The sequence below is a fragment of the Pseudochaenichthys georgianus genome, chromosome 11 (assembly GCF_902827115.2).
Source record: "Pseudochaenichthys georgianus chromosome 11, fPseGeo1.2, whole genome shotgun sequence".
Classification (NCBI taxonomy): domain Eukaryota; kingdom Metazoa; phylum Chordata; class Actinopteri; order Perciformes; family Channichthyidae; genus Pseudochaenichthys; species Pseudochaenichthys georgianus.
Window position 1 is genome coordinate 24983054 of NC_047513.1, and position 24267 is coordinate 25007320.

The following is a 24267-nucleotide window of genomic DNA, read 5'->3' on the forward strand; positions in this document are numbered from 1 at the left end:
ACAATATGTTTGCTACTCCTCTTGCTCCATTGCTTAGCTGTAGTTCTGGTACTCCTGTCTTGTCCAAACTGGGGGCGTGCCAGCCACTATCTAATGAATGAATACACTGACAACGAATACGTTCCTCATACAACCCCACTTCAAACATTAGAACTATCCCCTTTAACAGACATAGGAGATCAAAACAACCCAAAACTGTGATATAAACCCCCTAGATATTGTTTATTACAAAACCGCTGGATATGACTTATTCTCATGTTACCACCATTTCCTAAAATACCTGAGGGTGCTCAGTTTTGACACTGAATCAGCCCCCTTTGGCTCATCCGAGTCAGATTCAGTCTCTGGAGTTTCTTCCTCCACTTCCTCATCCTCTATCTCACCCTCACATTCCTCCTCTCTGTGGAGGCAGGTGGGGGGGGGGGGGTGGATGAATGGATATATTTAAGGGAAGGGTTGAGGGAGAAATGAGGCAATACAAAAGAGAAGCAGGCACATGGAAATCAACATGTTTTTTAAGAAATAAAGAGATGGAACAGAGGAAATGGTAAAGAGAGAGATCGAGGGGTTAGATGAGAAATAATTATTAAAATGCACACAAAATCAGAGCTGCAACACTCTCTCTTTTTTAAGAGATTAAGACAAATTAGAGATTATTCAGTTGCAGTCTCTCAAATATGGAAACATTTGATTTAAATATTTTGAACACTTTGCTTGGGAAAGTTTGGGAATCAAGACTTTTAAAAACATTAGCTTTGACTTCGAGAAACCGTGATGAAAATGTTTTCACACTTTTCAGAAGTTTTAGAGCCCAAACAATTAATCTAATAAATTAATCTAATCTCTAAAATGGTCAAAATCAATAATGGAAATAATCATTAGTTGCAGGTCTATTATTAAAACTATACAAATGTGTATGATGCTGAAAGACAAAAAACAAGACATGACATCAGACAGAGATAAAGTAGTAGAAAAATAAAAGGATCAAGACAAAAGACAACATGGTAGAAAGGGGATGAATGTTTCCCATTCCAAACGCCATGCCTCCAGTCAGATAACATGCACAAGATATGATGGAAAGGAAGAGGGGAAGGAGGGCAGGAGGAGAAAAAGGTGACGCTGGAGAACTGACTTGGGATCAGTGTCACCAAACAGCCTCATCTGGAGAAACAAGATGTTTGTTGTTGCAGTCGAGTCGACGCGTGCTGCCAGCTTCCACAAGACCAGAACCGTGTGTGTGTGTGTGTGTGTGTGTGTGTGTTGTGAATGGTGTTGCCAATACCAGTAATGTCAGAACTTAAACAACTTCCACCCATCACCCCATTATATGCAAGAGACTTTTCTGTTATTGTTGTATTGTTCTGTGCTTTGGGATGTTGTTTATTTGTGCTCTGCTGCAAGTTTAATTTCCACTAGAGGGAGAGTAAAGATGATTTGAATAATACGAGCTAAAGCAGGGGACCTAATCTGCTTATGTAACGTTACACACTGACTAGGATAAAGAGATGAAGGGAGGACATAGAGAGTAACAAAGATTTACCTGAGTCCAGCTCCAGCCAGCTCCTCATTCTCTTTTTGGTGCGCACACACAGCACTGAAATAAGCCTGTGCTGGTTTAATAACGTGTAAGCTTGTATTAGAATTGCAATCCCCGAAAGGCTAGTGAGGCTGGGGATAACTTTTCTTTTATCTGAACAAGTGTTTAATAAATAGAAGTAAAAAACACTCAAGAGTTTTTTATGTGACCCGGGAGCTGTTAGGTGAGGAGCAGCGGTAGTGGGAATTAAGCAGACCTTTGGACTTACATGGGTTGAAGGAAACCTGAAAGTGCTCTGGAGCAGAATGATTTGGTACAGACAGTCAGAACTGCATCCTTGGGCTCAGGGAACAGGTGATCACTAAATATTTGGCATCAATCTTTGTGTATACCTTGTGAAACAAACACCTACTGACACTTTCTTAAAGGTCCCCTATTATACTGTTTTTCATCAATATATCTTAGGTCTCAGATATATACAAAACATGTCTCTGAAGTGTTTGGCTCCAAACACCAAACAGATCATTGCAGCATTACCCATAATCCCCTCTGTTTCCGCCCTGTTTCAAAAGTGCTGATTCTCTGTCTGTTACTTTAGATGAAAATAAGGAGCCCCTCCCCACGCCCCTCTGAGAGAGATTTGGTAAAAAATAACACAATGGTGCTCTAGGAGGAGATTCAGGTGATAAGGGGGGGGGGGGGTTACCTTGGTTGGTGATTGGCTAATGGTTACACAAGCCAACACATCGTTATGACATCATAAAGTGGCCATAATCTGATCAGCTCATTTTCAGACAGGTTTTTATAGAAATGGATCAGGACAAAAAGAGAGAGAATCTTTTTTCCTGAAACGTTCAGAATCTCTTTCCACAGAGGGGAGGACACATGTTGATGTATAAAAGACATGAAAAAGTGGATTTTGCATAATAGGTGACCTTTAAGTTGCACTTTTACTTGCGAGCCTTATCTCACCTCTCGCTCATGTCCTCGGCTCTCTGTCCATAGACTGACTGCAGGCCTCTCTGTGGGGACGCGGGGCTGCAGGGGGAGGCGTGGCCTGTTCGCCCCAGAGAGGCCCTGCGGCTCCGCCTCCTCTCCAGGTCGTGCTTTTTGTCCCCGCCCCCAAGGCTGACTCGTCGGCGGTCCCGGCGTCCCATTGGTGGAGGCTGGCTGTCATCGTCCCCGTCTTCATGCCGTAGGGTCATCTGAAGCGGGAGTCATAAAAGGTGCTTCAGAACTTTAGGATGAACCAAATGTGCTATAAATTCATTAGAAATACTGGACGTAAGAAGCACTCACTGGCTGGTATCTGATCTTTAATGAAAGGCAAATATCCCTGTTATCTTTTGACTAAGTGTTTTACAAACCTCATAGATGTTGAGCTGCTCAACCAAATCCAGATCAGTTCCTCTCCGGCCCAGATGTCTTTGGGACACTGTGTCTATGCCCTGTTCCTCAAGACCATCCACCATGTCGTAAAATGAGTCCTGATCAGGCAGTGCAGCCAGCGTCTACAAGAAGAAAAGGAGACCGATGAGTCGAATTGTATCAGAGGTTTTGGCAGCTATATGTTGAAATATTGCAATATTGCATATTCAGAAGGGGTGTACAAATTCTCCCAGTTCACGGTTCTGTTCAAAGCTCAATATGTTTTGTTTCAGGATCTTCAAGGACATTAAATTGGTGATCTTTCTAATTTAACTTTACACGAGTAAGCTAAATAAAGAGAAATAGAAACAGTGCCAACAATTGACTTTGTCCAGAGATAAACGTTCACAATAAACTGCAATCTAAAGTCTACTAGAATCCACATTGAATGCTCCACCTTGTAATGAGATGAGAGCCAAACGGTGTTGTTTGTGTCGCCGTTTCAGAAACAATGCACTTATTATATTTATTTGATATCTGTCATGATGGGAAAACTCCCTGAAACACTACCACTGAAATTGGATATTTTGTGCATGACTGAAGAATACAACTACAAAACATTTTCATTGATAAGGAAATAGCGAAGGAAAAGCATCTTTTATAGTACAGCCGGTGGTCATATCAGAGTTATATAGAGTAGTTCAAAATGATGATAAAAAGTACATAAACATTCAGTATAGACATCGACACCTTATTGATGAGGGTCATGGCATACACCAGCAGCTCCGTGTCCACTCCATCCTTCTCTTGCAAGATCTCCATAGTATTGGACCACGACTTGCATCCTAGAAACGTTTGCATTAGAAACAAAAACATGAATAGCTTTGTGTCTAACCAACCACCCCTTCCGATACAGTAGGTCCATCTTGTCCAGAAAAAACGACATAAGCTCACAGAACAATGACTGAGAGTAAATGGATCAGCAGCTGGTCCGATGTTGTTTTATTTGTACCTCTCTTGGTCTCCACAGAGGTGATGGCATCTATCAGCAGTGGGGCGTTCGACTCGGAGTATTCCACTAACACCAACAACAGCTTCAGAGTTGTTTTCACCACCAGACGGAACTAGAGTGGGGGGAATAGGAAGTTAAAAACCGACACACATACAAAAAGATGTATGCATTATGTGGACCAGCCTGTTACAAATCTGTTATTTGTTCCTATGTTCGCATCACAAACCATCTTTAAGTCCTTCTTATTTATGGGCTTCTAGGCCAGAATTAAAATGATATACACAAATAAAACGGTCCATCTTAATTTTTTCAAATAATGCTTAATCTATATTTGTGAATATTATGTTGTTTCATGTTTGTTAGACCCTATACATTAACAATGAAGTCCATGTTACGTGTGCTTTAGTTTAGATGACTCGATGTAGATGTAATTCCACAAATAGTTTAATGATAGGGAGTTTATGTGTCGTATATGTGCTATCATATCTTTGTATTGAAAGCAAATAAAATTAAAGACATGTTATAAGAAAAAGCAGAAAGAAAAAAAATATTGAGCTTAGTGCAAAGTACCTTTAAAAAAACCTGAAAATACCACAAAGACAACAAACACACCACCCTTAAGTCAGGACACAGATTGAAATCAGTAGTTGATGTGTTTGTGTATGTTTTTCTGGGTTTAAATAACAAAAATAATGCTTGCAAAACGATAAATGGGCAGCTCAGAGTGTGTGGTGGTTTTTGGGGGGATTTCTTGTGTGTATGCTCAGATGTACCTTTGAGCCAACAAGAGTGTATAGCCACTGGATTGTCTCAGCGTGCGCGATGACACCGTTCATCCCGTCCACATACAGCATGATCTGCCCCAGAGCTGAGGAGAAGGGAAAGAAAACAAAACTAAAAGTTAGAAGCTCGTGACAGAAATAGAATGATGAAGCAACACTGTAAACAAACCAAGCACACTGAGTGGAAACATTAGAGCCTACAGTATTATGTACAGTTGCTATTAATATCAGGGGGAGAAAGGGACTTTCCTCTCATAAGCTTCAGAGAAGAAAATGAAAGAGATTTGGAAATTAAATTGTTTTCAGACTAAGTTGGTATCGTTTCTGAAAGATGTTCCCATTGCAGAAAAGAGCAATACATTAGTTTTATATATACATGAGTCGACATGTGTTTGACCTTTCCTACTAAGAATTAGCAGGCCACGCAGTACTCAATATTTATGTTTTCAGAAGCTATACACAGTTTAGGATTATCAAAAATGGAAAGCAACAAGGTATATTAAGTATAAGTACTTTGTATGAATACAATTGTGTATTCTGTTTTAGTCAAATATGCTATACAATTCTATTTTGTCTGATTTGAGAGGATATATTGTCATTTTTACTCAATGCATCTGACATCTAGCTACCAGCACTTTGCAGGAAGGAAAACATTAACAGCTTTGAATTAGGTCGTATTGTGAAACACCAGAATACCCAATAGTGCATAAAGTTACACCTCAACCTGCTTGTACATTAATGAAGAATATACGATAAAAATAAAGTATTTTAATACTTGAGTACATTAAGCTAATAACACTTCTGTAAATCAAAGACAAAAAGTCATTTAATTGTAATGGAGTCATTTAATGTTGTGGTATTTTTCTACTTTTACTAAAGTAAAGACTGTGACTCGAGGAAGTGGGTAGCACTCAACAGCAGTTCCCACATTTGAGAAATAATTAAATGAAAGTCAATAAAGCAACACTGAAGTCCCGTTTTAGCTGTCATCTGTTGCTGTGCGTCAAAGCTGCAGATTGCGTTACACAGAAAGCATGAGTCAAGGTGAGAGGGAAATCCTCAGATCTTATTTCAAAATATGATAATTCTAAGTTTAGGTGACCTGAATTCCTACTCAATATGAGCGAGAGAAGCAGGGAGCAACTGTGCTTCAATCTTTCTCTACTTTGCATTTGGTAGAGCATCCTACAGGTGGATAAATCCAATGGTCTCTGTGGTTTCTTTAAGTAAAAGTGTGTTTAAAGTTAAGGCACTAACTGTGTTAACTGGTTATAAATACACTCACACAAACGTGCTCTTTGGGAGGAAACTCAGCTGCTTTTGAGTCATAGACTGTCCCAGCTGTTGCTGTCAAAGCACAGCCTGGATCGTATTGCATTCAACCCTTCAATTGAAAGTGAAAGAGACATCTCACCTGTTAAATACAAGTTTTTGTGACAAGCGCAGTGGACCAACAGAGCCTACAACCACAGAGCAAGAGAAGAAGAGTGGAACTTTTATTTTCCTCAACCATGTATTTGGACTCAAATTTGAGAATGGAAATTTTATCTTCAATTCTTGGACAGATAGTTAAACCCTATGACACCGAAACATGGAAGTCAACGCACAATATTTTGTCTGTTGATGAGTTTCACCTCTATCAACTCTTCGGGAATCTACAGGCTCATGTCGGTTATCTGGAGGAATTTTTCATCGATGAGAAAGAGTTTTTTGACCCTAAGTATGACTACGACTTCACTGATCTCTCTGACACGGCTGAGTGCATGAGAGGTGACGAGCCTTATGAGCGCCCCAAAGGTTGGTACCGCATGGCGTTGAAGGTCAAAGGCAAATATCCAGATGGAGACACCTGGTTGGGCACAAAAGGATGGAGGAGTCACTCTGTAGCTGGAGAATGGCCTGTTTCCTACCATGGGACGAGCTTAGATGGAGCCAGAGGCATCATCAAGAGTCACTACAAGGCAGGAGCAAGGGAGAAATATGGAAGAGGAATTTACTCAACACCAGACCTACGTGTTGCCAAGAAAGATGGTTATGCCAAAATCTTCACATCGAGCACGACGGGAAAAAGTTACAAAGTGATCCTACAAAATCGAATCAATCCTGAATTGAGACTCATCTGCAAAGAACCTAGATACTGGGTTATTCGTTTTATTGAAGGACTGTCTGCCAGTACGGAGAAACAGTTAGTAGAGAGAGCTATTCGACCTTACGGCATTTTGATCAGGGAAATAAAAAATGTGTATTGAACAATAACTGGAGAAATAACCCATACTTCTCCTCGGATATGTTGTTCAAAACCAGAACCAAAAAAGAACTGAACAAGCTGAAAATTGTAAAAAAAAACTTGTAAACATTTAAATTCACTATATTTGTATATTTCATTTTGGTAGAATGTATGTTTTATGATTTTATCAAGCAATATATAACCTGATGATCTGATCTGATACATTTATGTGAAATCCCTGCAGCATACATATTCTGACAGCTTGTTTGTCCTGAAAAAAGGGTGTATATTTAATTACCTGATTGTGCAGCACAGAGTAGAGGTTATACAATCGTTTTTAGATAAGGAGACCAGCCAAAAATATTTTTTAAAAGGGTTAAAGCTCAGAGAGTTAAAATGATGATGATGATAATGGGACGATGATAGCTCTGATGAATATAGCAATGATGATTTGGGTTTGAAAGTCTTTGCTCTTTGCTTAGAAGATAATGTGTTTGCATAGAGTCGGAGCAAGTATCTTAGGCCCCACGAGGACGAAAACGGCTAAACGCATAGGATTAACGCAATCGCAAACGGCTTCCGTCCACATGCAATAATTATCCGGATAGTGTCTGCCCACACGAGACCGCTCCGTTTAGCTCCAACCGCTGGAGACGCTGCAGTACATATGCAGGAGCCTCTACGTGGCGCTGTAACTTCCTCCACAAAAGCAGCGACGAAGCATGGTTGTCATGGTTGCCCTTCTGTTTATTCTCCGCGGTGGGGGCCGAGGGAACCGGGCAGAGTTTTTAGCCAGTCAGCGTGTATTAAAGTTGAAATCTTCCAGACAAAATGATAAAAGTGCCGGTCAAAGGTCTTCTTTGTTATTTATTGAGCTTTAAAACAAATGAATAACGACTCTATATAATATAATAATAAAATACACGGAGCCTCTCTTTTTCCTCCCTCTCTTCGGACAGCGCCAGTGTCTGTCTCATGCAGCAGCTCATCCAGTAATCAGTGACCCGGCCGACTGTAAAAATAAACATATTTATAACTAGTTTAGGGAGTTTGAGAGGTAATTAAAATAGCTAAGGGTGATGATCTGACTTGAAGTGTGTGTTTTGCTGCAGCGGGAGGAGCTGCAGGTGAGCAGAGCTGCGTGTCTCCGTCCTGTCAGATTAGACTTCACTCGCGAGAGAAAGATAAATAATCTGAATTCAGGGTGCAGTTTACTTTGACGTGGGGGTGAGCAGCAGAGGTGGGGAGAGGCGGGGCTATTGCCTCATCATTATTGCTGTAGATGTTGCACAAACAACTGTAGCATGGTCAATAGCGTCCGGAGCACGATAGCAACTCTGCGATCCGCCATTGTTGTTGTTGTTGGTGGCGAAACACTTCAGCACTGGCGCGGGGTAAGCGGAGGTGAGCAGAAGAGGTGGGGAGAGGCGGGGCTATTGCGCAATCACTATCAGTGATCTGAAAATGTCCGTATAGGGCGCACACACGGAGCTGTTTGACCCCCCAGAGAGTGGCGTATGCATTTCTATCCACCTTGGGACCCGTTGTCGTTTCCTCAGTCGTTTAGTGCCATATTCGGTCGTCCTCGTGTGGCCGAACGGTCTATATGACACTAAACAGTAACGCAAACGACCGAATTCGTCCTCGTGGGGCCGCAGCCTTATTGTCAGGTGCTTTATTCAAAGTGTATGTTTCCTTACTTCACTTGTAGGTTTTGCCTATACTATTAATGTCTCAACAAATAAATAAAGCTGTGTCCCTCAGTTTAAAAGGGATTGTTTTGGATTTCCACTCATATGATTTGTGTCTTTTCAGTTTAAATCAATGCATTACTTTGACAACAAGTTTCTAAATAGATTCTGTTGAATTTACGTTTTTTTATTTAAAGGCGAGGCGTGTGGTGCAGTGGGTAGTGAGTTGGTATTCGGATCAGGAGGTCACAGGTTCAAACCCCACTGCAGTCAGTATGTCGTTGTGTCCCTGGGCAAGACACTTCACCCCAAATTGCTCCTCTGGGGATTGCCCACAGTAGTGTGTGTGTGTGTGTGTGTGTGTGTGCAATTTAAATGAGGCAGGTCAAATCAAATGCTTGGTATGGACTTGGCTTCTACTAACATAAGATTTCCAATTATCTTGTCTGTTTTAGGACTCAGCTTGTTATTTGACATATCTATTGTCAAAAAATAAATAAATGTTGGAGAACAATTGAAAAATATGTTTTTAATGCAACTTTAATGCATTTTTAAAATCACTCTTTCACTCAAAGCGGTTTAATAAGAATGAAAATCAAATGTTCTAATCTATGAATCAATGTGTGTCAGAATATATAAATAAAACTAGTTTAATGAAACTGAATTATATTCTCATTGTAATATTCCCAGTGACACCAGTGATTCTCATTACAGCCATCGTATCAGCTCCATGGGCAATGCACATTGCCAAGTCACCATTAATCCACAAGGTGAAGTTTGTGCCACCATCACCAAAATGTAGTGAGATACTGAGCAAAGTAAAAACAGAAATAAAAACAAAAGAGTGGCCGGTGTCCTACCATGGGACAAGCAGATGGAGCCAGAGGCATCATCAAGAGTCTCTAGACTGATAGAAACAGGAAGGGTGTGTATAAGAAACACTGATAGAGAAAAAAGCTGCACGTACTGTTTTCTTCTGAATTATTACAAGTGTATTATACGTTTGTATTTCTATAACCAATGTTGTCATGTTACAAAAAAAACTATTTTATTGGTTCAACTTTTATAACTGTATTACAATTAGTTAAAAACATATCTATATATATATATATTGGTTCAACTTTTATAACTGTATTACAATTAGTTAAAAACATATATATATATATATATATATATGTTTTTAACTAATTGTAATACAGTTATAAAAGTTGAACCAATAAAATAGTTTTTTTTGTAACATGACAACATTGGTTATAGAAATACAAACGTATAATACACTTGTAATAATTCAGAAGAAAACAGTACGTGCAGCTTTTTTCTCTATCAGAAAATGTTGTTCAACCCTTTGTTAATGTTTGATAGAATAAATCCTTTTTACTCATATCTGTTGTTGGAGTCAGGTTTTGTTGATTAATAAAGGGAGATGATGACATACATTAAAAAAGGGATGGTGACACTTGCTCACTTTGTGGTGTGATATCAAACTATTTGCAAGGCCTGTGTGGTTAAGAAACTTTGTTATAGTAAATATCTGAGTTAATGTATCAAAGTATCAGTCCTCTGATGAATTCAACTTAACATTAACTTATTTTAAAGGTCTCTTATTGTGCTAATTTTAGGCATATATTATGGGTGTCAGATATATATACAAATATATAAAAAACATGTCTATGATGTGTTTTGCTCAAAATACCAAACAGATCATGCATTTCAGACATCCCTCATATCCCTCTATTTCAGCCCTGTTAGAGAACTGCAGGTTCGGGGTCCTTAGCTTGAAAAATACAAGCGGAGGGGGAGCTAATGCCTGCTCAGAATTCTACCGGCAGATACAGCTAAATGCTGCCGTGATTAAATGCCATATCATGTTCCAAACCACACGAAGGATTATTTCTAGGGATGTAACGATATATCGAATATCGCGGTAAATAAATGTCTCAATACCGTCGTGAGACTGACAAAATATACCGCGATTTTTTTTTTTAAACCTTTATTCAACCAGATGGTCCCATTGAGATCATCAATCTCTTTTTCAAGGGAGACCTGTCCAACATGGCAGCAAGTAGGTTCCAACATGAACATAAACCAACAGATAACACAAAAGGACATCATATTTACAGGGCTACATGTACATACCTAGAGACATTGACAAGTACCAACAGTATATTTATATCTCTGTCAATAAGCCTCACCTTCTTGGCAAAAATTGTATTGTTGTTGAAGTGGTGGAGAGACAATGCACAGTTTGACCCACTGCTGTCACCCATGGCCAAAGCATATCTCTCTGTCCCAGCAACATTAGTACCAAGCAAGAGTTTTTTCCACAGCAGGGGATATTGTAAACGCCCAAACATCCCAGCTTCTACCTGGAAATGTGGACATGCTCATATTCCTAAAAGATAACCTTGATGATGCTGAGTGAGTGAGTTAGAGTTGAGTTACTTGAAAAACTAAAGTGAAACTTGATTTATTCTATTGCAGGGTCTGATTATTATATTGTTGACATTTTAAAATACTAAAAAAAAAATTCACATTTCTTTCCTTTATTTTTCAATATTGCGATAAATATCGTACCGTGGACTTTTTATCGCGATATTATCGTACCGTGAGTTTATGGTATCGTTACATCCCTAATTATTTCTGAAACAGTATGGAGCTCAAATGTTTTTGTCTTGCGGGTTTACTACAAGGTGAGTTCCTTTTTTTATTTCCTGCTTTTGTATACATACTGTCTCCAGTACAGCTTAGCTCCAAGTGTTAGCGATGCTTGCTAATGTAAACAAAGACCATATTACGTCTAAAACACGTCGGCATTGTTTCTGATAGCAACGTTTCCGATATTACGTCATATCGGCAGCAAATCTGAATCAGCTGCGTTATACCCCCGTTTTTAGAGATTTGGGTACGGAGGAAAAGGGAGGGTTTTATTTTCTGACACTTTGTGAGTTCCCTGACACACCGGGGACACATATTTATGTATAAAATACATCAAAAAGTGCATTTTACATGATAGGTCCCCTTTAAACAAAATGTTACTTAATCCAGTTTCCTGGAAATTGTGGTTTATTGTTCATTTATCATTTTTATTTTAATAAAAAGCTGGAAATTATTTTCTCTTCATTGTTTTATTGGTGCTGGGGTGTTAGGGAATTTCCTATAGAGACTCTGTCAAGTTTTAAAACGGACTGTTTATTTGTCAGCTGATACATACCACACCTCTCTGCTGCAAATGTGCTTACTGCACAAAACAAAAACACTATGGTATGAATGGTTTGATTAAATTATAAGTGAAGGAAATGGATTATTAATTATGATTCAAAACAAAGATTGAAAAGGGAAATCTTGAGCCCTTATGACAGACAAATGGTCAACTTAAGCAGAAAACAGAAAATATATAAACAAAGATTTTGTTATGTTTTGCATGGGGCTTTTGTTGTTTTTGTGTTTAACTTGTTGTGTGCTCCTTTTACCCCTCACTACTCTGTCTTTCTGTCTCTGCAGGGCTGGTGTGTGACAGGGGGGCGTGGCTGGTTACTCCTGGCTGCAGATGAGGCACACCTGTCCCCACTCACTTGATTACCTGCTCTTTAAGAGCCTGGCCCTCACCTCACTTCTCTACCAGAGTATTTTTCATGCTGTCCCGCGGTCCGGAGTGCCTTTCTGCAGCCTGGAGTCTGTTGTAGTTGTTTAAGGAGTTCTTTTTGAGTTTTGGTCGGAAACGTTTTCCCGCAGCTTTGGTTTACTACGGCCAGCCAAGCTCCCTGTCGTCAGTACCTGCCTTGGATTACCTTGTCTATTAAACTTTTTGAAACTTTATTTTTGTCAGTCTCTGCTTTGGGGTCCCAGTAGTATCTAAACGTCACAGAATACTCTGGCCAATATGGACCCCGCAGAGAATGAGAGACTCAGGGAAGCGCTTGATGCTCAAGGGGTAATGATAGGGCAACATGACAGAGCTCTGCAGACAGTTATGGAAGCGATTCTGGATTTAACCGCCGGTGTGACCAACATCGGAGGCCGTATGGAACAGGTCGCAGCACATCTCTCCACACTCCCGCCGACTGCCGATGCTCAAGCCACAGACCCTGCTCCTCCACCTCAAGCTGATCCAGAACGACAGCCCTGCAATCCTCGTGAGCCCTTTATCCCCACACCCGTCAGGTATTCAGGAGATTTAGGGTCTTGTAGTCAGTTCTTACACCAGTGTAGTCTTGTGTTTGAGCAACAGCCTTTCACTTATTCCACTGATAGAACTAGGGTTGCTTTCATCATGAGCCTACTGAGTGATAAAGCAGCAGCATGGGCCCTTGCCATATCTAACAGCAACTCGCCTATTAGTCAGTCTCTGTCGTCTTTTACTGCAGAGATGCGTAGAGTGTTTGATCATCCAGTGAGGGGGAAGGAGGCTGGTAAAAGACTCCTTTCACTCCACCAGGGTTCAGGCTCTGTTGCTGATTTTGCTATTGATTTCCGCATTCTTGCAGCTGAGAGCGGTTGGGATGACATGGCTTTGCTGGGAATTTTTTATAAGGGGCTTAATGATGAGTTAAAGGATGAACTAGCTGTTAGGGATGAAACCTCCTCCTTAGAGGAGTTGATTTCTCTAGCGATACGACTAGATAACCGCCTCCGCGAGAGGCGTAGGGAGAGATCAGGAAAACATAGCTCCACCTCCTTTCCCCCTCCGTCCAAGTTTCCTAGTCGGCCGGCATTCTCTGGACCTTCTCGCCATCCTCCTGACTCCGGGCCTCCCAGACCTTCTCCAGATACCCAGGTCTCTCCCTTCTTTATGGAGGAGCCCATGCAGCTGGGAATGATGACGCTTACTCCATCAGAACGTCAACGCCGTCTTCGTCAGAGACTCTGCTTCTACTGTGGCCAGGCTGGTCACGTCAGCGCCGGTTGTCCCTCTCTGCCAAAAGACATGGCTCATCAGCGACAGGGGGAGCACTGATGAGCCACACTTCTATCAACTCAGCCTCCTCCAACCGCATCCCAGTCAAAGGTACTATTTCCTGGTCTCAGAACTCTGTTCCGCTGCAGGTCTTGATTGATTCTGGTGCGGATGACAATGTCATTGACTCTGACTTTGTGATGCAGTCTAAACTTCCTTTTGAGCCTCTTCCAGAACCTAAGGATGTGTTTGCCTTAGATGGGAGACTCCTAGCCCAAGTTACTCACCGTACTGCTCCAGTTTCCCACAAGATCTCTGGTAACCATCCCGAGATAATCTCCCTGTACCTTATACCCTCACCCATGTCGCCACTTGTTTTAGGTTTTCCGTGGTTGAAGCTCCATAACCCCCACATAGATTGGGCCAACTCGTCTATCATTAACTGGAGTTTATTATGTCACTCTCATTGCTTACACTCTGCTGTACCCCCCACAGTTACTAGAGCACCAGACCCCCTCAAACCCATTGATCTCACCTCTGTACCCCCTGAATATCACAGTGTCAAGGAGGTTTTCAGCAAGGACCACGCCCTATCCTTGCCGCCTCACTGGCCCTACGATTGTGCCATAGATTTGCCCTCCCTGGCACCCCCTTTCCGTCAAGTAAACTGTACAATATCTCTAGGCCAGAGAAGGAGGCCATGGAGAGTTACATCTCTGACTCACTCGCTGCTGGGCTTATTCGCCCCTCTTCATCGCCTATGGGCGCAGGTTTCTTTTTTGTGGACAAGAAGGATAAGACCCTACGCCCTTGCATAGACTACAGAGGGCTTAATGAGATCACAGTCAAGAACAATTACCCCCTTCCACTCATAGACTCAGCCTTTGTTCCCCTTCATGAAGCCACCATCTTCACTAAGTTGGATCTTCGCAATGCGTACCACTTGGTGAGAATAAGGGAGGGGGATGAGTGGAAGACTGCATTCAATACTCCCAGGGGACATTTTGAGTATTTAGTAATGCCTTTTGGGTTAACGAACGCACCTGGGGTTTTTCAAGCTATGATTAATGATGTATTGCGTGACATGTTAAACAGGTTTGTTTTTGTGTACCTTGATGACATCCTTATCTTCTCTCGCACTCTTCAGGAGCATGTCCAGCATGTTAGGCTGGTACTGCAGAGACTTCTTGAGAACAGACTGTACGTTAAGGCTGAGAAGTGCGAGTTTCATGCCTCTTCTGTGAGTTTCCTGGGTTTTATCGTCGACAAGGGACAATTAAGGACTGACCCCGCCAAGGTCCAAGCAGTGACCGAGTGGCCCACTCCCTCTAACAGGAAGCAGTTGCAAAGGTTTCTGGGCTTTGCTAACTTTTATAGAAGGTTTATTCGGGACTATAGTAGGGTAGCAGTGCCTCTGACTAAACTCACCTCTGTCAAGTTGCCTTTTGAGTGGTCTCCTGCAGCTGAGGCAGCTTTTGTAAAACTGAAATGTCTGTTTGCCACTGCTCCTGTGCTCTCTCATTCTGATCCAGGGGTCCAGTTTGTGGTGGAGGTGGATGCCTCTGATTCTGGAGTGGGGGCAGTTTTATCCCAGCGTTCCCCCGCAGACCAGAAGCTCCACCCTTGTGCGTTCTTCTCTCGTCGGCTGACCCCTGCTGAGAGGAATTACGACGTTGGTAATCGGGAGTTGCTGGCAGTGGTTCTGGCCCTTCAAGAATGGAGGCACTGGCTGGAGGGAGCCAACCATCCTTTTATAGTATGGACGGACCATAAGAATTTGTCTTACCTTCGCTCTGCACGCAGGCTCAACTCACGCCAGGCTCGGTGGGCTCTCTTCCTGGGACGGTTCAACTTCACCTTGACCTACCGGCCTGGCTCCAGGAATGTGAAGGCCGACGCCTTGTCCCGGCAGTTCGCTTCCCCAGTGGAGGACTCAAGGGATGCAACCATTCTGCCATCTTCCTGTGTCGTGGGAGCAGCTAGATGGGAGATTGAAAGGGTGGTCCAGGAGGCCCAGGAGGACCATCCAGCGGCTCAGGATTGTCCACCAGACCGGCTGTTCGTTTCCCCCGATGTTAGATCTCCAGTGCTCCAGTGGGGACACACGTCCAAAGTTGCCTGCCATGCAGGTTTTCATCGGACCCTGGCTCTAATTCGACAACGCTTCTGGTGGCCCACTATGTCCGCAGACACGAAGGAGTATGTCTCAGCTTGTTCCGTCTGTGCCCGCAGCAAGGCCTCACATCAGGCCCCCGCTGGCCTTCTTCGCCCACTTCCCATTCCCCACCGGCCCTGGTCCCACATTGCGGTGGATTTTGTGACTGGTCTCCCACCATCAGACGGGAACGACACTATTCTGACCATCGTTGACCGTTTCTCTAAGGCTGTGCACTTTGTCCCCCTGCCTAAACTACCTTCTGCCCTCGAGACTGCCACTCTTCTCACCCAGCATGTTTTTAGGCTGCATGGTATCCCTCAGGATATTGTTTCAGACAGGGGTCCGCAGTTTTCCTCCCAAGTTTGGAAGGCCTTTTGTCGGGCATTGGGGGCGTCGGCCAGTTTGTCCTCTGGGTACCATCCCCAAACCAATGGCCAGACGGAGCGGGCAAATCAGGACCTGGGAACGGCTCTTCGTTGTGTTGCCTCTCGAAACCCAGCCTCATGGTCTCTTCATCTGCCATGGGTTGAGTACGCCCACAACTCCCTGATGTGCTCTGCCACAGGTATGTCACCCTTTATGGCTTCCAACGGCTTCCAACCTCCCCTTTTCCCGGTTCAAGAGAGAGAGGTGGCAGTTCCCTCAGTACAGGGGCATCTTCGGCGAGCCCGCAGAGTCTGGCGTGAAGCCCGGGCAGCTCTTACCCGCACCTCCGCCCGGAACCAGAGGATGGCGGATCGTCATCGACGACCAGCTCCGGATTACCAACCGGGCCAGAAGGTTTGGCTTTCCTCCCGTGACATCCCTCTTCAAACGGATTCTCGGAAACTCACTCCCAGGTACATTGGACCTTATGAGATAGAACGGGTCATCAATCCTAGTGTGGTTAGGCTTAAGTTGCCTCTTGCCTTGAAGGTGCACCCCACTTTTCATGTGTCACTCCTTAAGAGTTTCCTGCAGCCCTCTTTGCCCTCCAACCAAACCCCCTCCACCCCCCTCCGCTCATCGACAACCACCCGGCCTTCACTGTACGGAGGTTGCTGAAGGTTCGAAGGTGGGGCCGTGGATACCAGTATTTAGTGGATTGGGTGGGGTATGGGCCAGAGGAGCGACAATGGGTTTCTCGCTCGCTGATTTTGGACCCAAAACTCTTGAGAGACTTTTATGTCCGTTTCCCGGATAGTCCTGGTAGGCCGCCAGGAGGCGTCCTTTGAGGGGGGGGTACTGTTATGTTTTGCATGGGGCTTTTGTTGTTTTTGTGTTTTAACTTGTTGTGTGCTCCTTTTACCCCTCACTACTCTGTCTTTCTGTCTCTGCAGGGCTGGTGTGTGACAGGAGGGCGTGGCTGGTTACTCCTGGCTGCAGATGAGGCACACCTGTCCCCACTCACTTGATTACCTGCTCTTTAAGAGCCTGGCCCTCACCTCACTTCTCTGCCAGAGTATTTTTCATGCTGTCCCGCGGTCCGGAGTGCCTTTCTGCAGCCTGGAGTCTGTTGTAGTTGGTTTAGGAGTTCTTTTTGAGTTTTGGTCGGAAACGTTTTCCCGCAGCTTTGTTTTTGGTTTACTACGGCCAGCCAAGCTCCCTGTCGTCAGTACCTGCCTTGGATTACCTTGTCTATTAAACTTTTTGAAACTTTATTTTTGTCAGTCTCTGCTTTGGGGTCCCAGTAGTATCTAAACGTCACAGATTTATTTAAGCCTCAGTGGTAATGTTATGCACCGTCTTTCTTATCTCAAACAAAACAAGGTAATTACTTTTATATGTAGTGTAATTGAGAAACAGTTCCCGATATTAGACTGATCTTTGAGCTTAGTGTTTACCAAAACAGTATTTGCAGCTTTCCTTCCTCCTTGAAACACAGCCAAGATTCCTTTGTTTGTTGTAAGACAGTCTTCACTTCTCGCTCAGATGATAGAGAGATACTCTTACGTAGTTTAATGTACATGTCTCACTTTGAAGTCAGTACAGTAATTTTTGTAAAAGTCATACAAACAGGGAATATTGTATGAGATGTTCCTGCCGTTAACTCTACATGTATGTCAAAACAACAGTGAAAGAGGATTATCTTATCTATTTTTATTACAGGTTTTATACAGGTTAATGTGATATCAAAATCTAAGCTCATAACAACTTTGAACACGAGAAGAAGAGAGATGCTTTGCTTGAATCCTCCTGAACCATGTTTAAGGACCCAGATTTAAGAGCTGAAGTTTTATCTTCAATACTTGGACAGAAGGTTAAACTCTATGACAACAAAACAGACAAGACAAGAGCAAATATTTTGTCTCTCGGACTTTCACCTCCGACAAATCTTAGGGAAAAGACAGGTTGATAAGAATGAATTTTTCATCGATGAGAGAGTTTTTTGACCCTAAGTATGACTACGACTTCACGGATCTCTCGGACTCGGCTGAGTGCATGAGAGGTGACGAGCCTTATGAGCTTCCCAAAGGTTGGTACCGCATGGCGTTGAAGGTCCAAGGCAAATATCCAGATGGAGACACCTGATTGGGCCCAGACGGATGGAGGAGTCACTCTGTACCTGGAGAATGGCCTGCTTCCTACCATGGGACGAGCTTAGATGGAGCCAGAAGCATCATCAAGAGTCACTACAAGGCTGGAGACGGAGCTGCATATGGAAGAGGAATCTACTCAACACCAGACATACATGTTGCTGAGAAGGAGCAGTACGCCAAGACCTTCCAATCAAAGAAGACGGGGAAAAGCTACAAAGTGATCCTGCAAAATCGAATCAATCCTGAAAGAAGAGAGGTATGCCAACGGAAATCTGACTACTGGCTGATTCCTGTTGATGAAGGAACGCCTGCCTTACAGGAAAAAGAGATAGTAGAGGGAGCTATTCGACCCTACGGCATTCTGATTCAGAAAGTAAAGAAAAATAATGACGGAGATAAAAAAGGTGATGAAAGCGCTTGTTCACTTTGTGGTATTGTTCGTTCATTCTTTTCTGCAGTTCTAAAGATGTTCGATTAGAGACATGGCATATTTCTAGTTGACTAGTTCTCAAGGTCCTTTCATTGGCTTTGTTCAAGGCTACAAGGCAACTCCTACTGTTATCATTTTGGCTTCACAATGTAACATTTGCTTTGAATTTCAATCTATTGTATAAACCAAAAAACGAACTAATGACCAAAGCTGATCCACCACATCAGTTTATTTATGAATGATAAGATTTCTCCATGAACAAAGAAATGTATTTTAAAACTGAAATTGTTTAGTTACTTCACACAAGACATTTCTGTGTAGTGTCTGTGATTTTCAACATAAAAAAGGATGCCTGGTTAAAACTTGTACTTACTTTTTTCTCATAAGATGGAGAAAAGATTATTTAACAGTGTTTAGGTGACTTAAGAACTGTCCGAAATAATAACTATTTGCAGTCATGTGCTTTTAACTGTACAGTGTATTGTAAATATAATCACATTACACAGTATATGTAATAGACACATTTTTTAAGTATTGACCTTGTTTATTAAAGTACTGTTTGTCTGTGTCTAATTATTAAAAGTTCAACAGAAGAACATTACCCCCTGATCTCGATTCCGTACATAAAGTGTCATTATATAGGTATTAATATGTGAACTGACCTTTTCCTGAACCATGCTTGTGTTTTATTGTTAAAACCAGCACCCACCCCAAAAATGTTGCGATCAATTCAGGATTTCCCCCCCGCAGAAATCACAAGGCTAAGTTGTTTCTGGCTATATAATGTGTAACAACTTTGTGCTTGTTGCCCAGTGGTTGCAGAAATGCTGTATGTGTGCTGGGATCCTTTGCAAAGGTTTATTTTTGTATTTCCTTCAAATCCTTTATTTCAGATTTCCACCATAAGAGTAACTTATTTTACACTAAAGTTTACTGCAACCAGTTTTCTAGAAACACTTTACACTTTGATAATCTTTCATTTGTTCTGTGATATAAATAAAGAGCTGAAATTAATCTTCTCTTTAGTGTTTTATTGGTGCTGGGATATTGGGGGATTTCCTACAGAGACGCTGTCAAGTTTTAAAACTGGTAGTTCTACTATCTGCTGATACAGACCACACCTCCTTGGTGCAAAAGTGCTTAGTGTACAAAATAAAAACACCTTGATAATTTCCTACAGAGACGCTGCAATCTTGTTGTTTAATCAAATTAATATCTGATTAATTTATGCTTTGAACTGTATTGGAAATATAACTATTTTACACAGTAGATGTAATAGAGAAATTGAGTTATTATTGACCTTGTTTATTGTAGAGTACTGATTGTCTGTGTCTTATTATTAAAAGTTACATTACCATCTGATCTTGCTTGCGTTTGGTTCATATAAAGTGTCAATGAACAGTATAGGTATTAATATGTGAACTGACCTGACTAACATTCAGAGACATTTTGTTGAATTCCTTTAGTTCAGATTTTTATTTCAGGGATCTTGGGGGATTTCCTACAAGTTTTAAAATGGACAGTTCTACTATCTGCTGATACAGACCACACCAAGTGTAACAAATGGAAACTCTGAACTATGAAATAAACCCAGGATAATAATGCAAATCCTCAGTCGTTATGAGAGGCAAACATTTTCAATTAATATATAAACAGAAATCGTCACTTGTATTGTTATGCATTGTATTTTCTAACAGAGAAAGAGCCATGTAGTAAGTTTAAATGTACAGTAGTTAAGAAATGATTCCCATCTCACTGAATCAGCTTTGAGCTAAACAAAAAAAAAACTTTCTTAAATAGCACACACCCTAGTTTCCTGTTGTTGATTAACTGAAGTCATTCAAACACGGAGAACAGTAGAAGAGGTTTCCACAGTTGCTCGGTGTCAAAATGAAACTGAAAGAGAATCTCACCAAATGTTGCACTAAAGTTTCTGTGAAGACAGAGTTCAGCTCACACACACAGTGAACAAGAGAAGAATCCTCCTCAACCATGTATTTCCACCTTAAATTGAACATGAAAGTTTTATCTTCAATTATTGGACTGCCGTTAAACCCTTTGGCATTGAAACATGCATTCCAACTGGCAACAGGACTGAATGAAACACCTGAATTCAATATGTTTGTCTATATAGTGTACGTGTTGCTAAGAGAGATTGTTATGCCAAGAGATTGTTTTATAAAATTAATATCTGATGAGTTTATGTTTCTAAGTGTCAGCTGCTTTGAACTGTATTGGAAATATAATCATTTTACACAGTAGATGTAATAGAGAAATGTTGTTATTATTGACCTTGTTTATTATAGAGTACTGATTGTCTGTGTCTAATTATTAAAGGTTCAACATTGAAAGAACATTGTCCCCCTGCAAACCATTTGAATGATCCTGATGTCAAAACTTTGAGAAAATGTATATCTGATGATTTATAGTATCAAAGTGTCAGCTGCTTTTAACTGTACTGGAAATATAATCATATTACACAGCATATGTAATAGAGAAATTAAGTTATTATTGACCTTGATTATTAGAGTACTATTTGTATGTGTTTAATTATCAAAAGTTCAACAGAGTAAGTACATTACCATCTGATCTTGCTTCTGTGAATATAAAGTGTCATTATATAGGTATTAATATGTGAACGGACCTTTTCCCGAACCATGCTTTTGTTTATTGTTCAAACCAGCACTCACCCCAAACAATTTTGTGATCACTTCAGGAAAAATGTTCCCAGCCTGTCTTCACAGAAATCATGAGGCTAAGCTGTTTCTGGCTATATAATGTGTAATAACTTTGTCCTTGTTACACTTTACACTTTGATCATTTTTTCATTTGTTCTTTTATAAATAAAGAGCTGAAATTAATCTTCCCTCAAGTGTTTTATTGGTGCTGGGATCTTGGGGGATTTCCTACAGAGACGCTGTCAAGTTTTAAAATTAGTAGTTCTACTATCTGCTGATACAGACCACACTTCTTTGGTGCAAATGTGATTACTGTTCAAAAATAAAAACACCTTGATAAATTACAAAATACTAATGATTTGCTCAAATTGTAATTGAAGCAAATGGAAAACTGTGTGTAAAAATTATGATAAATAAACACATAATAATAACGCAAAATCCGAAGTCGTTATGACATTATTATTTTATATATATATTAGGGCTGTCAAGTTAACGCGTTAACGCAATTTTTTTTTAACGCCACTAATTATTTTAACGCGATTAACGCATGTGTATTTTTTTTCCTCGGCCGCCCCGTAGTTTCAGAGCGCATCGAGTTTAAAATACCATCTGCTGACAGCCCCGCTCCTGCCGCCCGCTTGTGGCAGACCACACTTCCACGCTCACCGGCAGGGAGGGTGTGTGTAATGTGGCCCGAGCGAGCGAGAGAGAGAGAGACCTTAAGTGCATTGTTGTTGTTGTTAGCATCTGGTGCTAGCTAGCTGCGCTAACGGATATACGGAGCTGTTTAAATGAAAACAGAGGAGCGACATTTCGCCACAACTGCACCGAGCACTTGACTTTATGCAGGAAGCCAGACAGCGGGACATTGTAGGAGAAGTGAGCACACTCATGATTGCAGCAACATGATTGCAGCAACACGATTGCAGCAACAGGATTGCAGCGTCCAGGCAGCACATAGCTCCAACGATCCAACACACACACACACACACACACACACACACACACACACACACACACACACACACACACACACACACACACACACACACACACACACACACACACACACACACACACACACACACACACACACACACACACACACACACACACACACACACACACACACACACACACACACACACACACACACACACACACACACACACACCCCATTTGTATTGTATGAGAGAGGTTCCAGGGGGGTACACTGCGAAGCAGGATTTTCGCTTAGCCGGCTAAATTCAGGGAAAACTCCGGCTTTCCGGTCATCCGAAGCTGGTTCTCTTTTTAGCAGGCTAGATCTCCATGGTAATATATGCTAAGCAGCTAACCTGGTCGGGACCAGGGGCCTATACTACGAAGCTGGTTCAACCTAACCTGGATATGTTTGAGTTAGCCGGTTGGCCTAATCCAAAACATACGCGCTCTCGCTAAACTGTACTACGACGCTGGTTATCAAGTGGATCGCTCAAGCCAGCCGTGTCCTATCTAGTTAGGTGCGCGTTCACATGAAAGGGGTGGTATCTGGAGCATTCGACCAATCACAAACATGGAGAAGCGTACTGACAGCGCAGCGTCATACTTCCTGAATGAAAAGTCAACTATAATATTAGACATATGAAGAAGTTAAATTAAACATCCATGACTTAAACACTTTATCCAGGATAAAAGCCACATAGCTGCACCTGCAAGGTGAATACAGCTGGTAAAAGAACAAGTGTTTGAATGCGTACATTAACAGGTTTATGATATCACTGTCCCGTCTAAAACACGATCTGACTTCAATTACATTTGTCTCGAGTGTTTCGTCAACTTATGTGTTGCTTAAAATAATACTTCTGCATACAGTCTGTGACGCTGTGAGTGTTGCACGGCCAGATACGGCTCAGCTGACTCAGATAAGGAGATATATGATACATTATGAAGTGATATGCCGCGGACTGTACTTAATGTACTCTGATCCGGTTACTTATGTTGTGGCCGATATTTAAGTAAGCTTTCTTAACGCTAATGTTATAATAGTCAGATTGCTCTGAAGATGGAGGTGATATTCTATTCATGTTCACGTTCACACAGTCGGTGATTTTTGCCGGCCGTCTTTCCTGCGACGGCAGTTTTTCTGTATTTCCTTTCTCCTGTAATATGACTTGATCGCTTTAAACTCCGCACACTGAGCTCTGATTGGTCAGCAGGCGGTGCTTTCACCGAGTTGAGCTCTTAGCCTGCAACCTAACCTGGTCCCGACCAGGTTAGCTGCTTAGCATATATTACCATGGAGATCTAGCCTGCTAAAAAGAGAACCAGCTTCGGATGACCGGAAAGCCGGAGTTTTCCCTGAATTTAGCCGGCTAAGCGAAAATCCTGCTTCGCAGTATACCCCCCAGGTTAGGTTGCAGGCTAAGAGCTCAACTCAGTGAAAGCACCGCCTGCTGACCAATCAGAGCTCAGTGTGCGGAGTTTAAAGCGATCAAGTCATATTACAGGAGAAAGGAAATACAGAAAAACTGCCGTCGCAGGAAAGACGGCCGGCAAAAATCACCGACTGTGTGAACGTGAACATGAATAGAATATCACCTCCATCTTCAGAGCAATCTGACTATTATAACATTAGCGTTAAGAAAGCTTACTTAAATATCGGCCACAACATAAGTAACCGGATCAGAGTACATTAAGTACAGTCCGCGGCATATCACTTCATAATGTATCATATATTTCCTTATCTGAGTCAGCTGAGCCGTATCTGGCCGTGCAACACTCACAGTGTCACATACTGTATGCAGAAGTATTATTTTAAGCAACACATAAGTTGACGAAACACTCGAGACAAATGTAATTAAAGTCAGATCGTGTTTTAGACGGGCAGTGATATCATAAACCTGTTAATGTACGCATTCAAACACTTTTTCTTTTTCCAGCTGTATTCACCTTGCAGGTGCAGCTATGTGGCTTTTATCCTGGATAAAGT

The 24267-nt window shown here is 41.9% G+C and overlaps 2 protein-coding genes across 6 annotated transcripts in view; one reads left to right on the plus strand and one right to left on the minus strand.

Annotated features, from left to right (window-relative positions):
- Nucleotides 1–24267, minus strand: part of fhod3a (formin homology 2 domain containing 3a) — a 91782-nt gene that overhangs the window by 23795 nt on the left and 43720 nt on the right. For 2 of the 5 annotated variants that reach the window (XM_034094670.2, XM_034094669.2), the window contains exons 6-12: nt 4691–4785; nt 3918–4029; nt 3656–3750; nt 2905–3048; nt 2510–2742; nt 1806–1832; nt 281–400 (exon numbers count right to left, since the gene is read on the minus strand). In XM_034094670.2, coding sequence (XP_033950561.1) covers nt 281–400; nt 1806–1832; nt 2510–2742; nt 2905–3048; nt 3656–3750; nt 3918–4029; nt 4691–4785 — 826 coding nt within the window. The remainder of the gene's footprint in view (nt 1–280; nt 401–1805; nt 1833–2509; nt 2743–2904; nt 3049–3655; nt 3751–3917; nt 4030–4690; nt 4786–24267) is intronic. The other 3 variants (XM_034094673.2, XM_034094672.2, XM_034094671.2) reach the window with 2 other exon arrangements.
- Nucleotides 6154–8721, plus strand: LOC139434787 (uncharacterized). The gene has a single exon (XM_071204741.1). It carries the CDS (start codon nt 6211–6213, stop codon nt 6946–6948), a length of 738 nt encoding a protein of 245 aa, XP_071060842.1. The 5' UTR covers nt 6154–6210; the 3' UTR covers nt 6949–8721.

Bases quoted from the DNA above. Each gene is read 5' to 3' on its own strand.
- LOC139434787 (XM_071204741.1), top strand. From the start codon at position 6,211: ATGTATTTGGACTCAAATTTGAGAATGGAAATTTTATCTTCAATTCTT.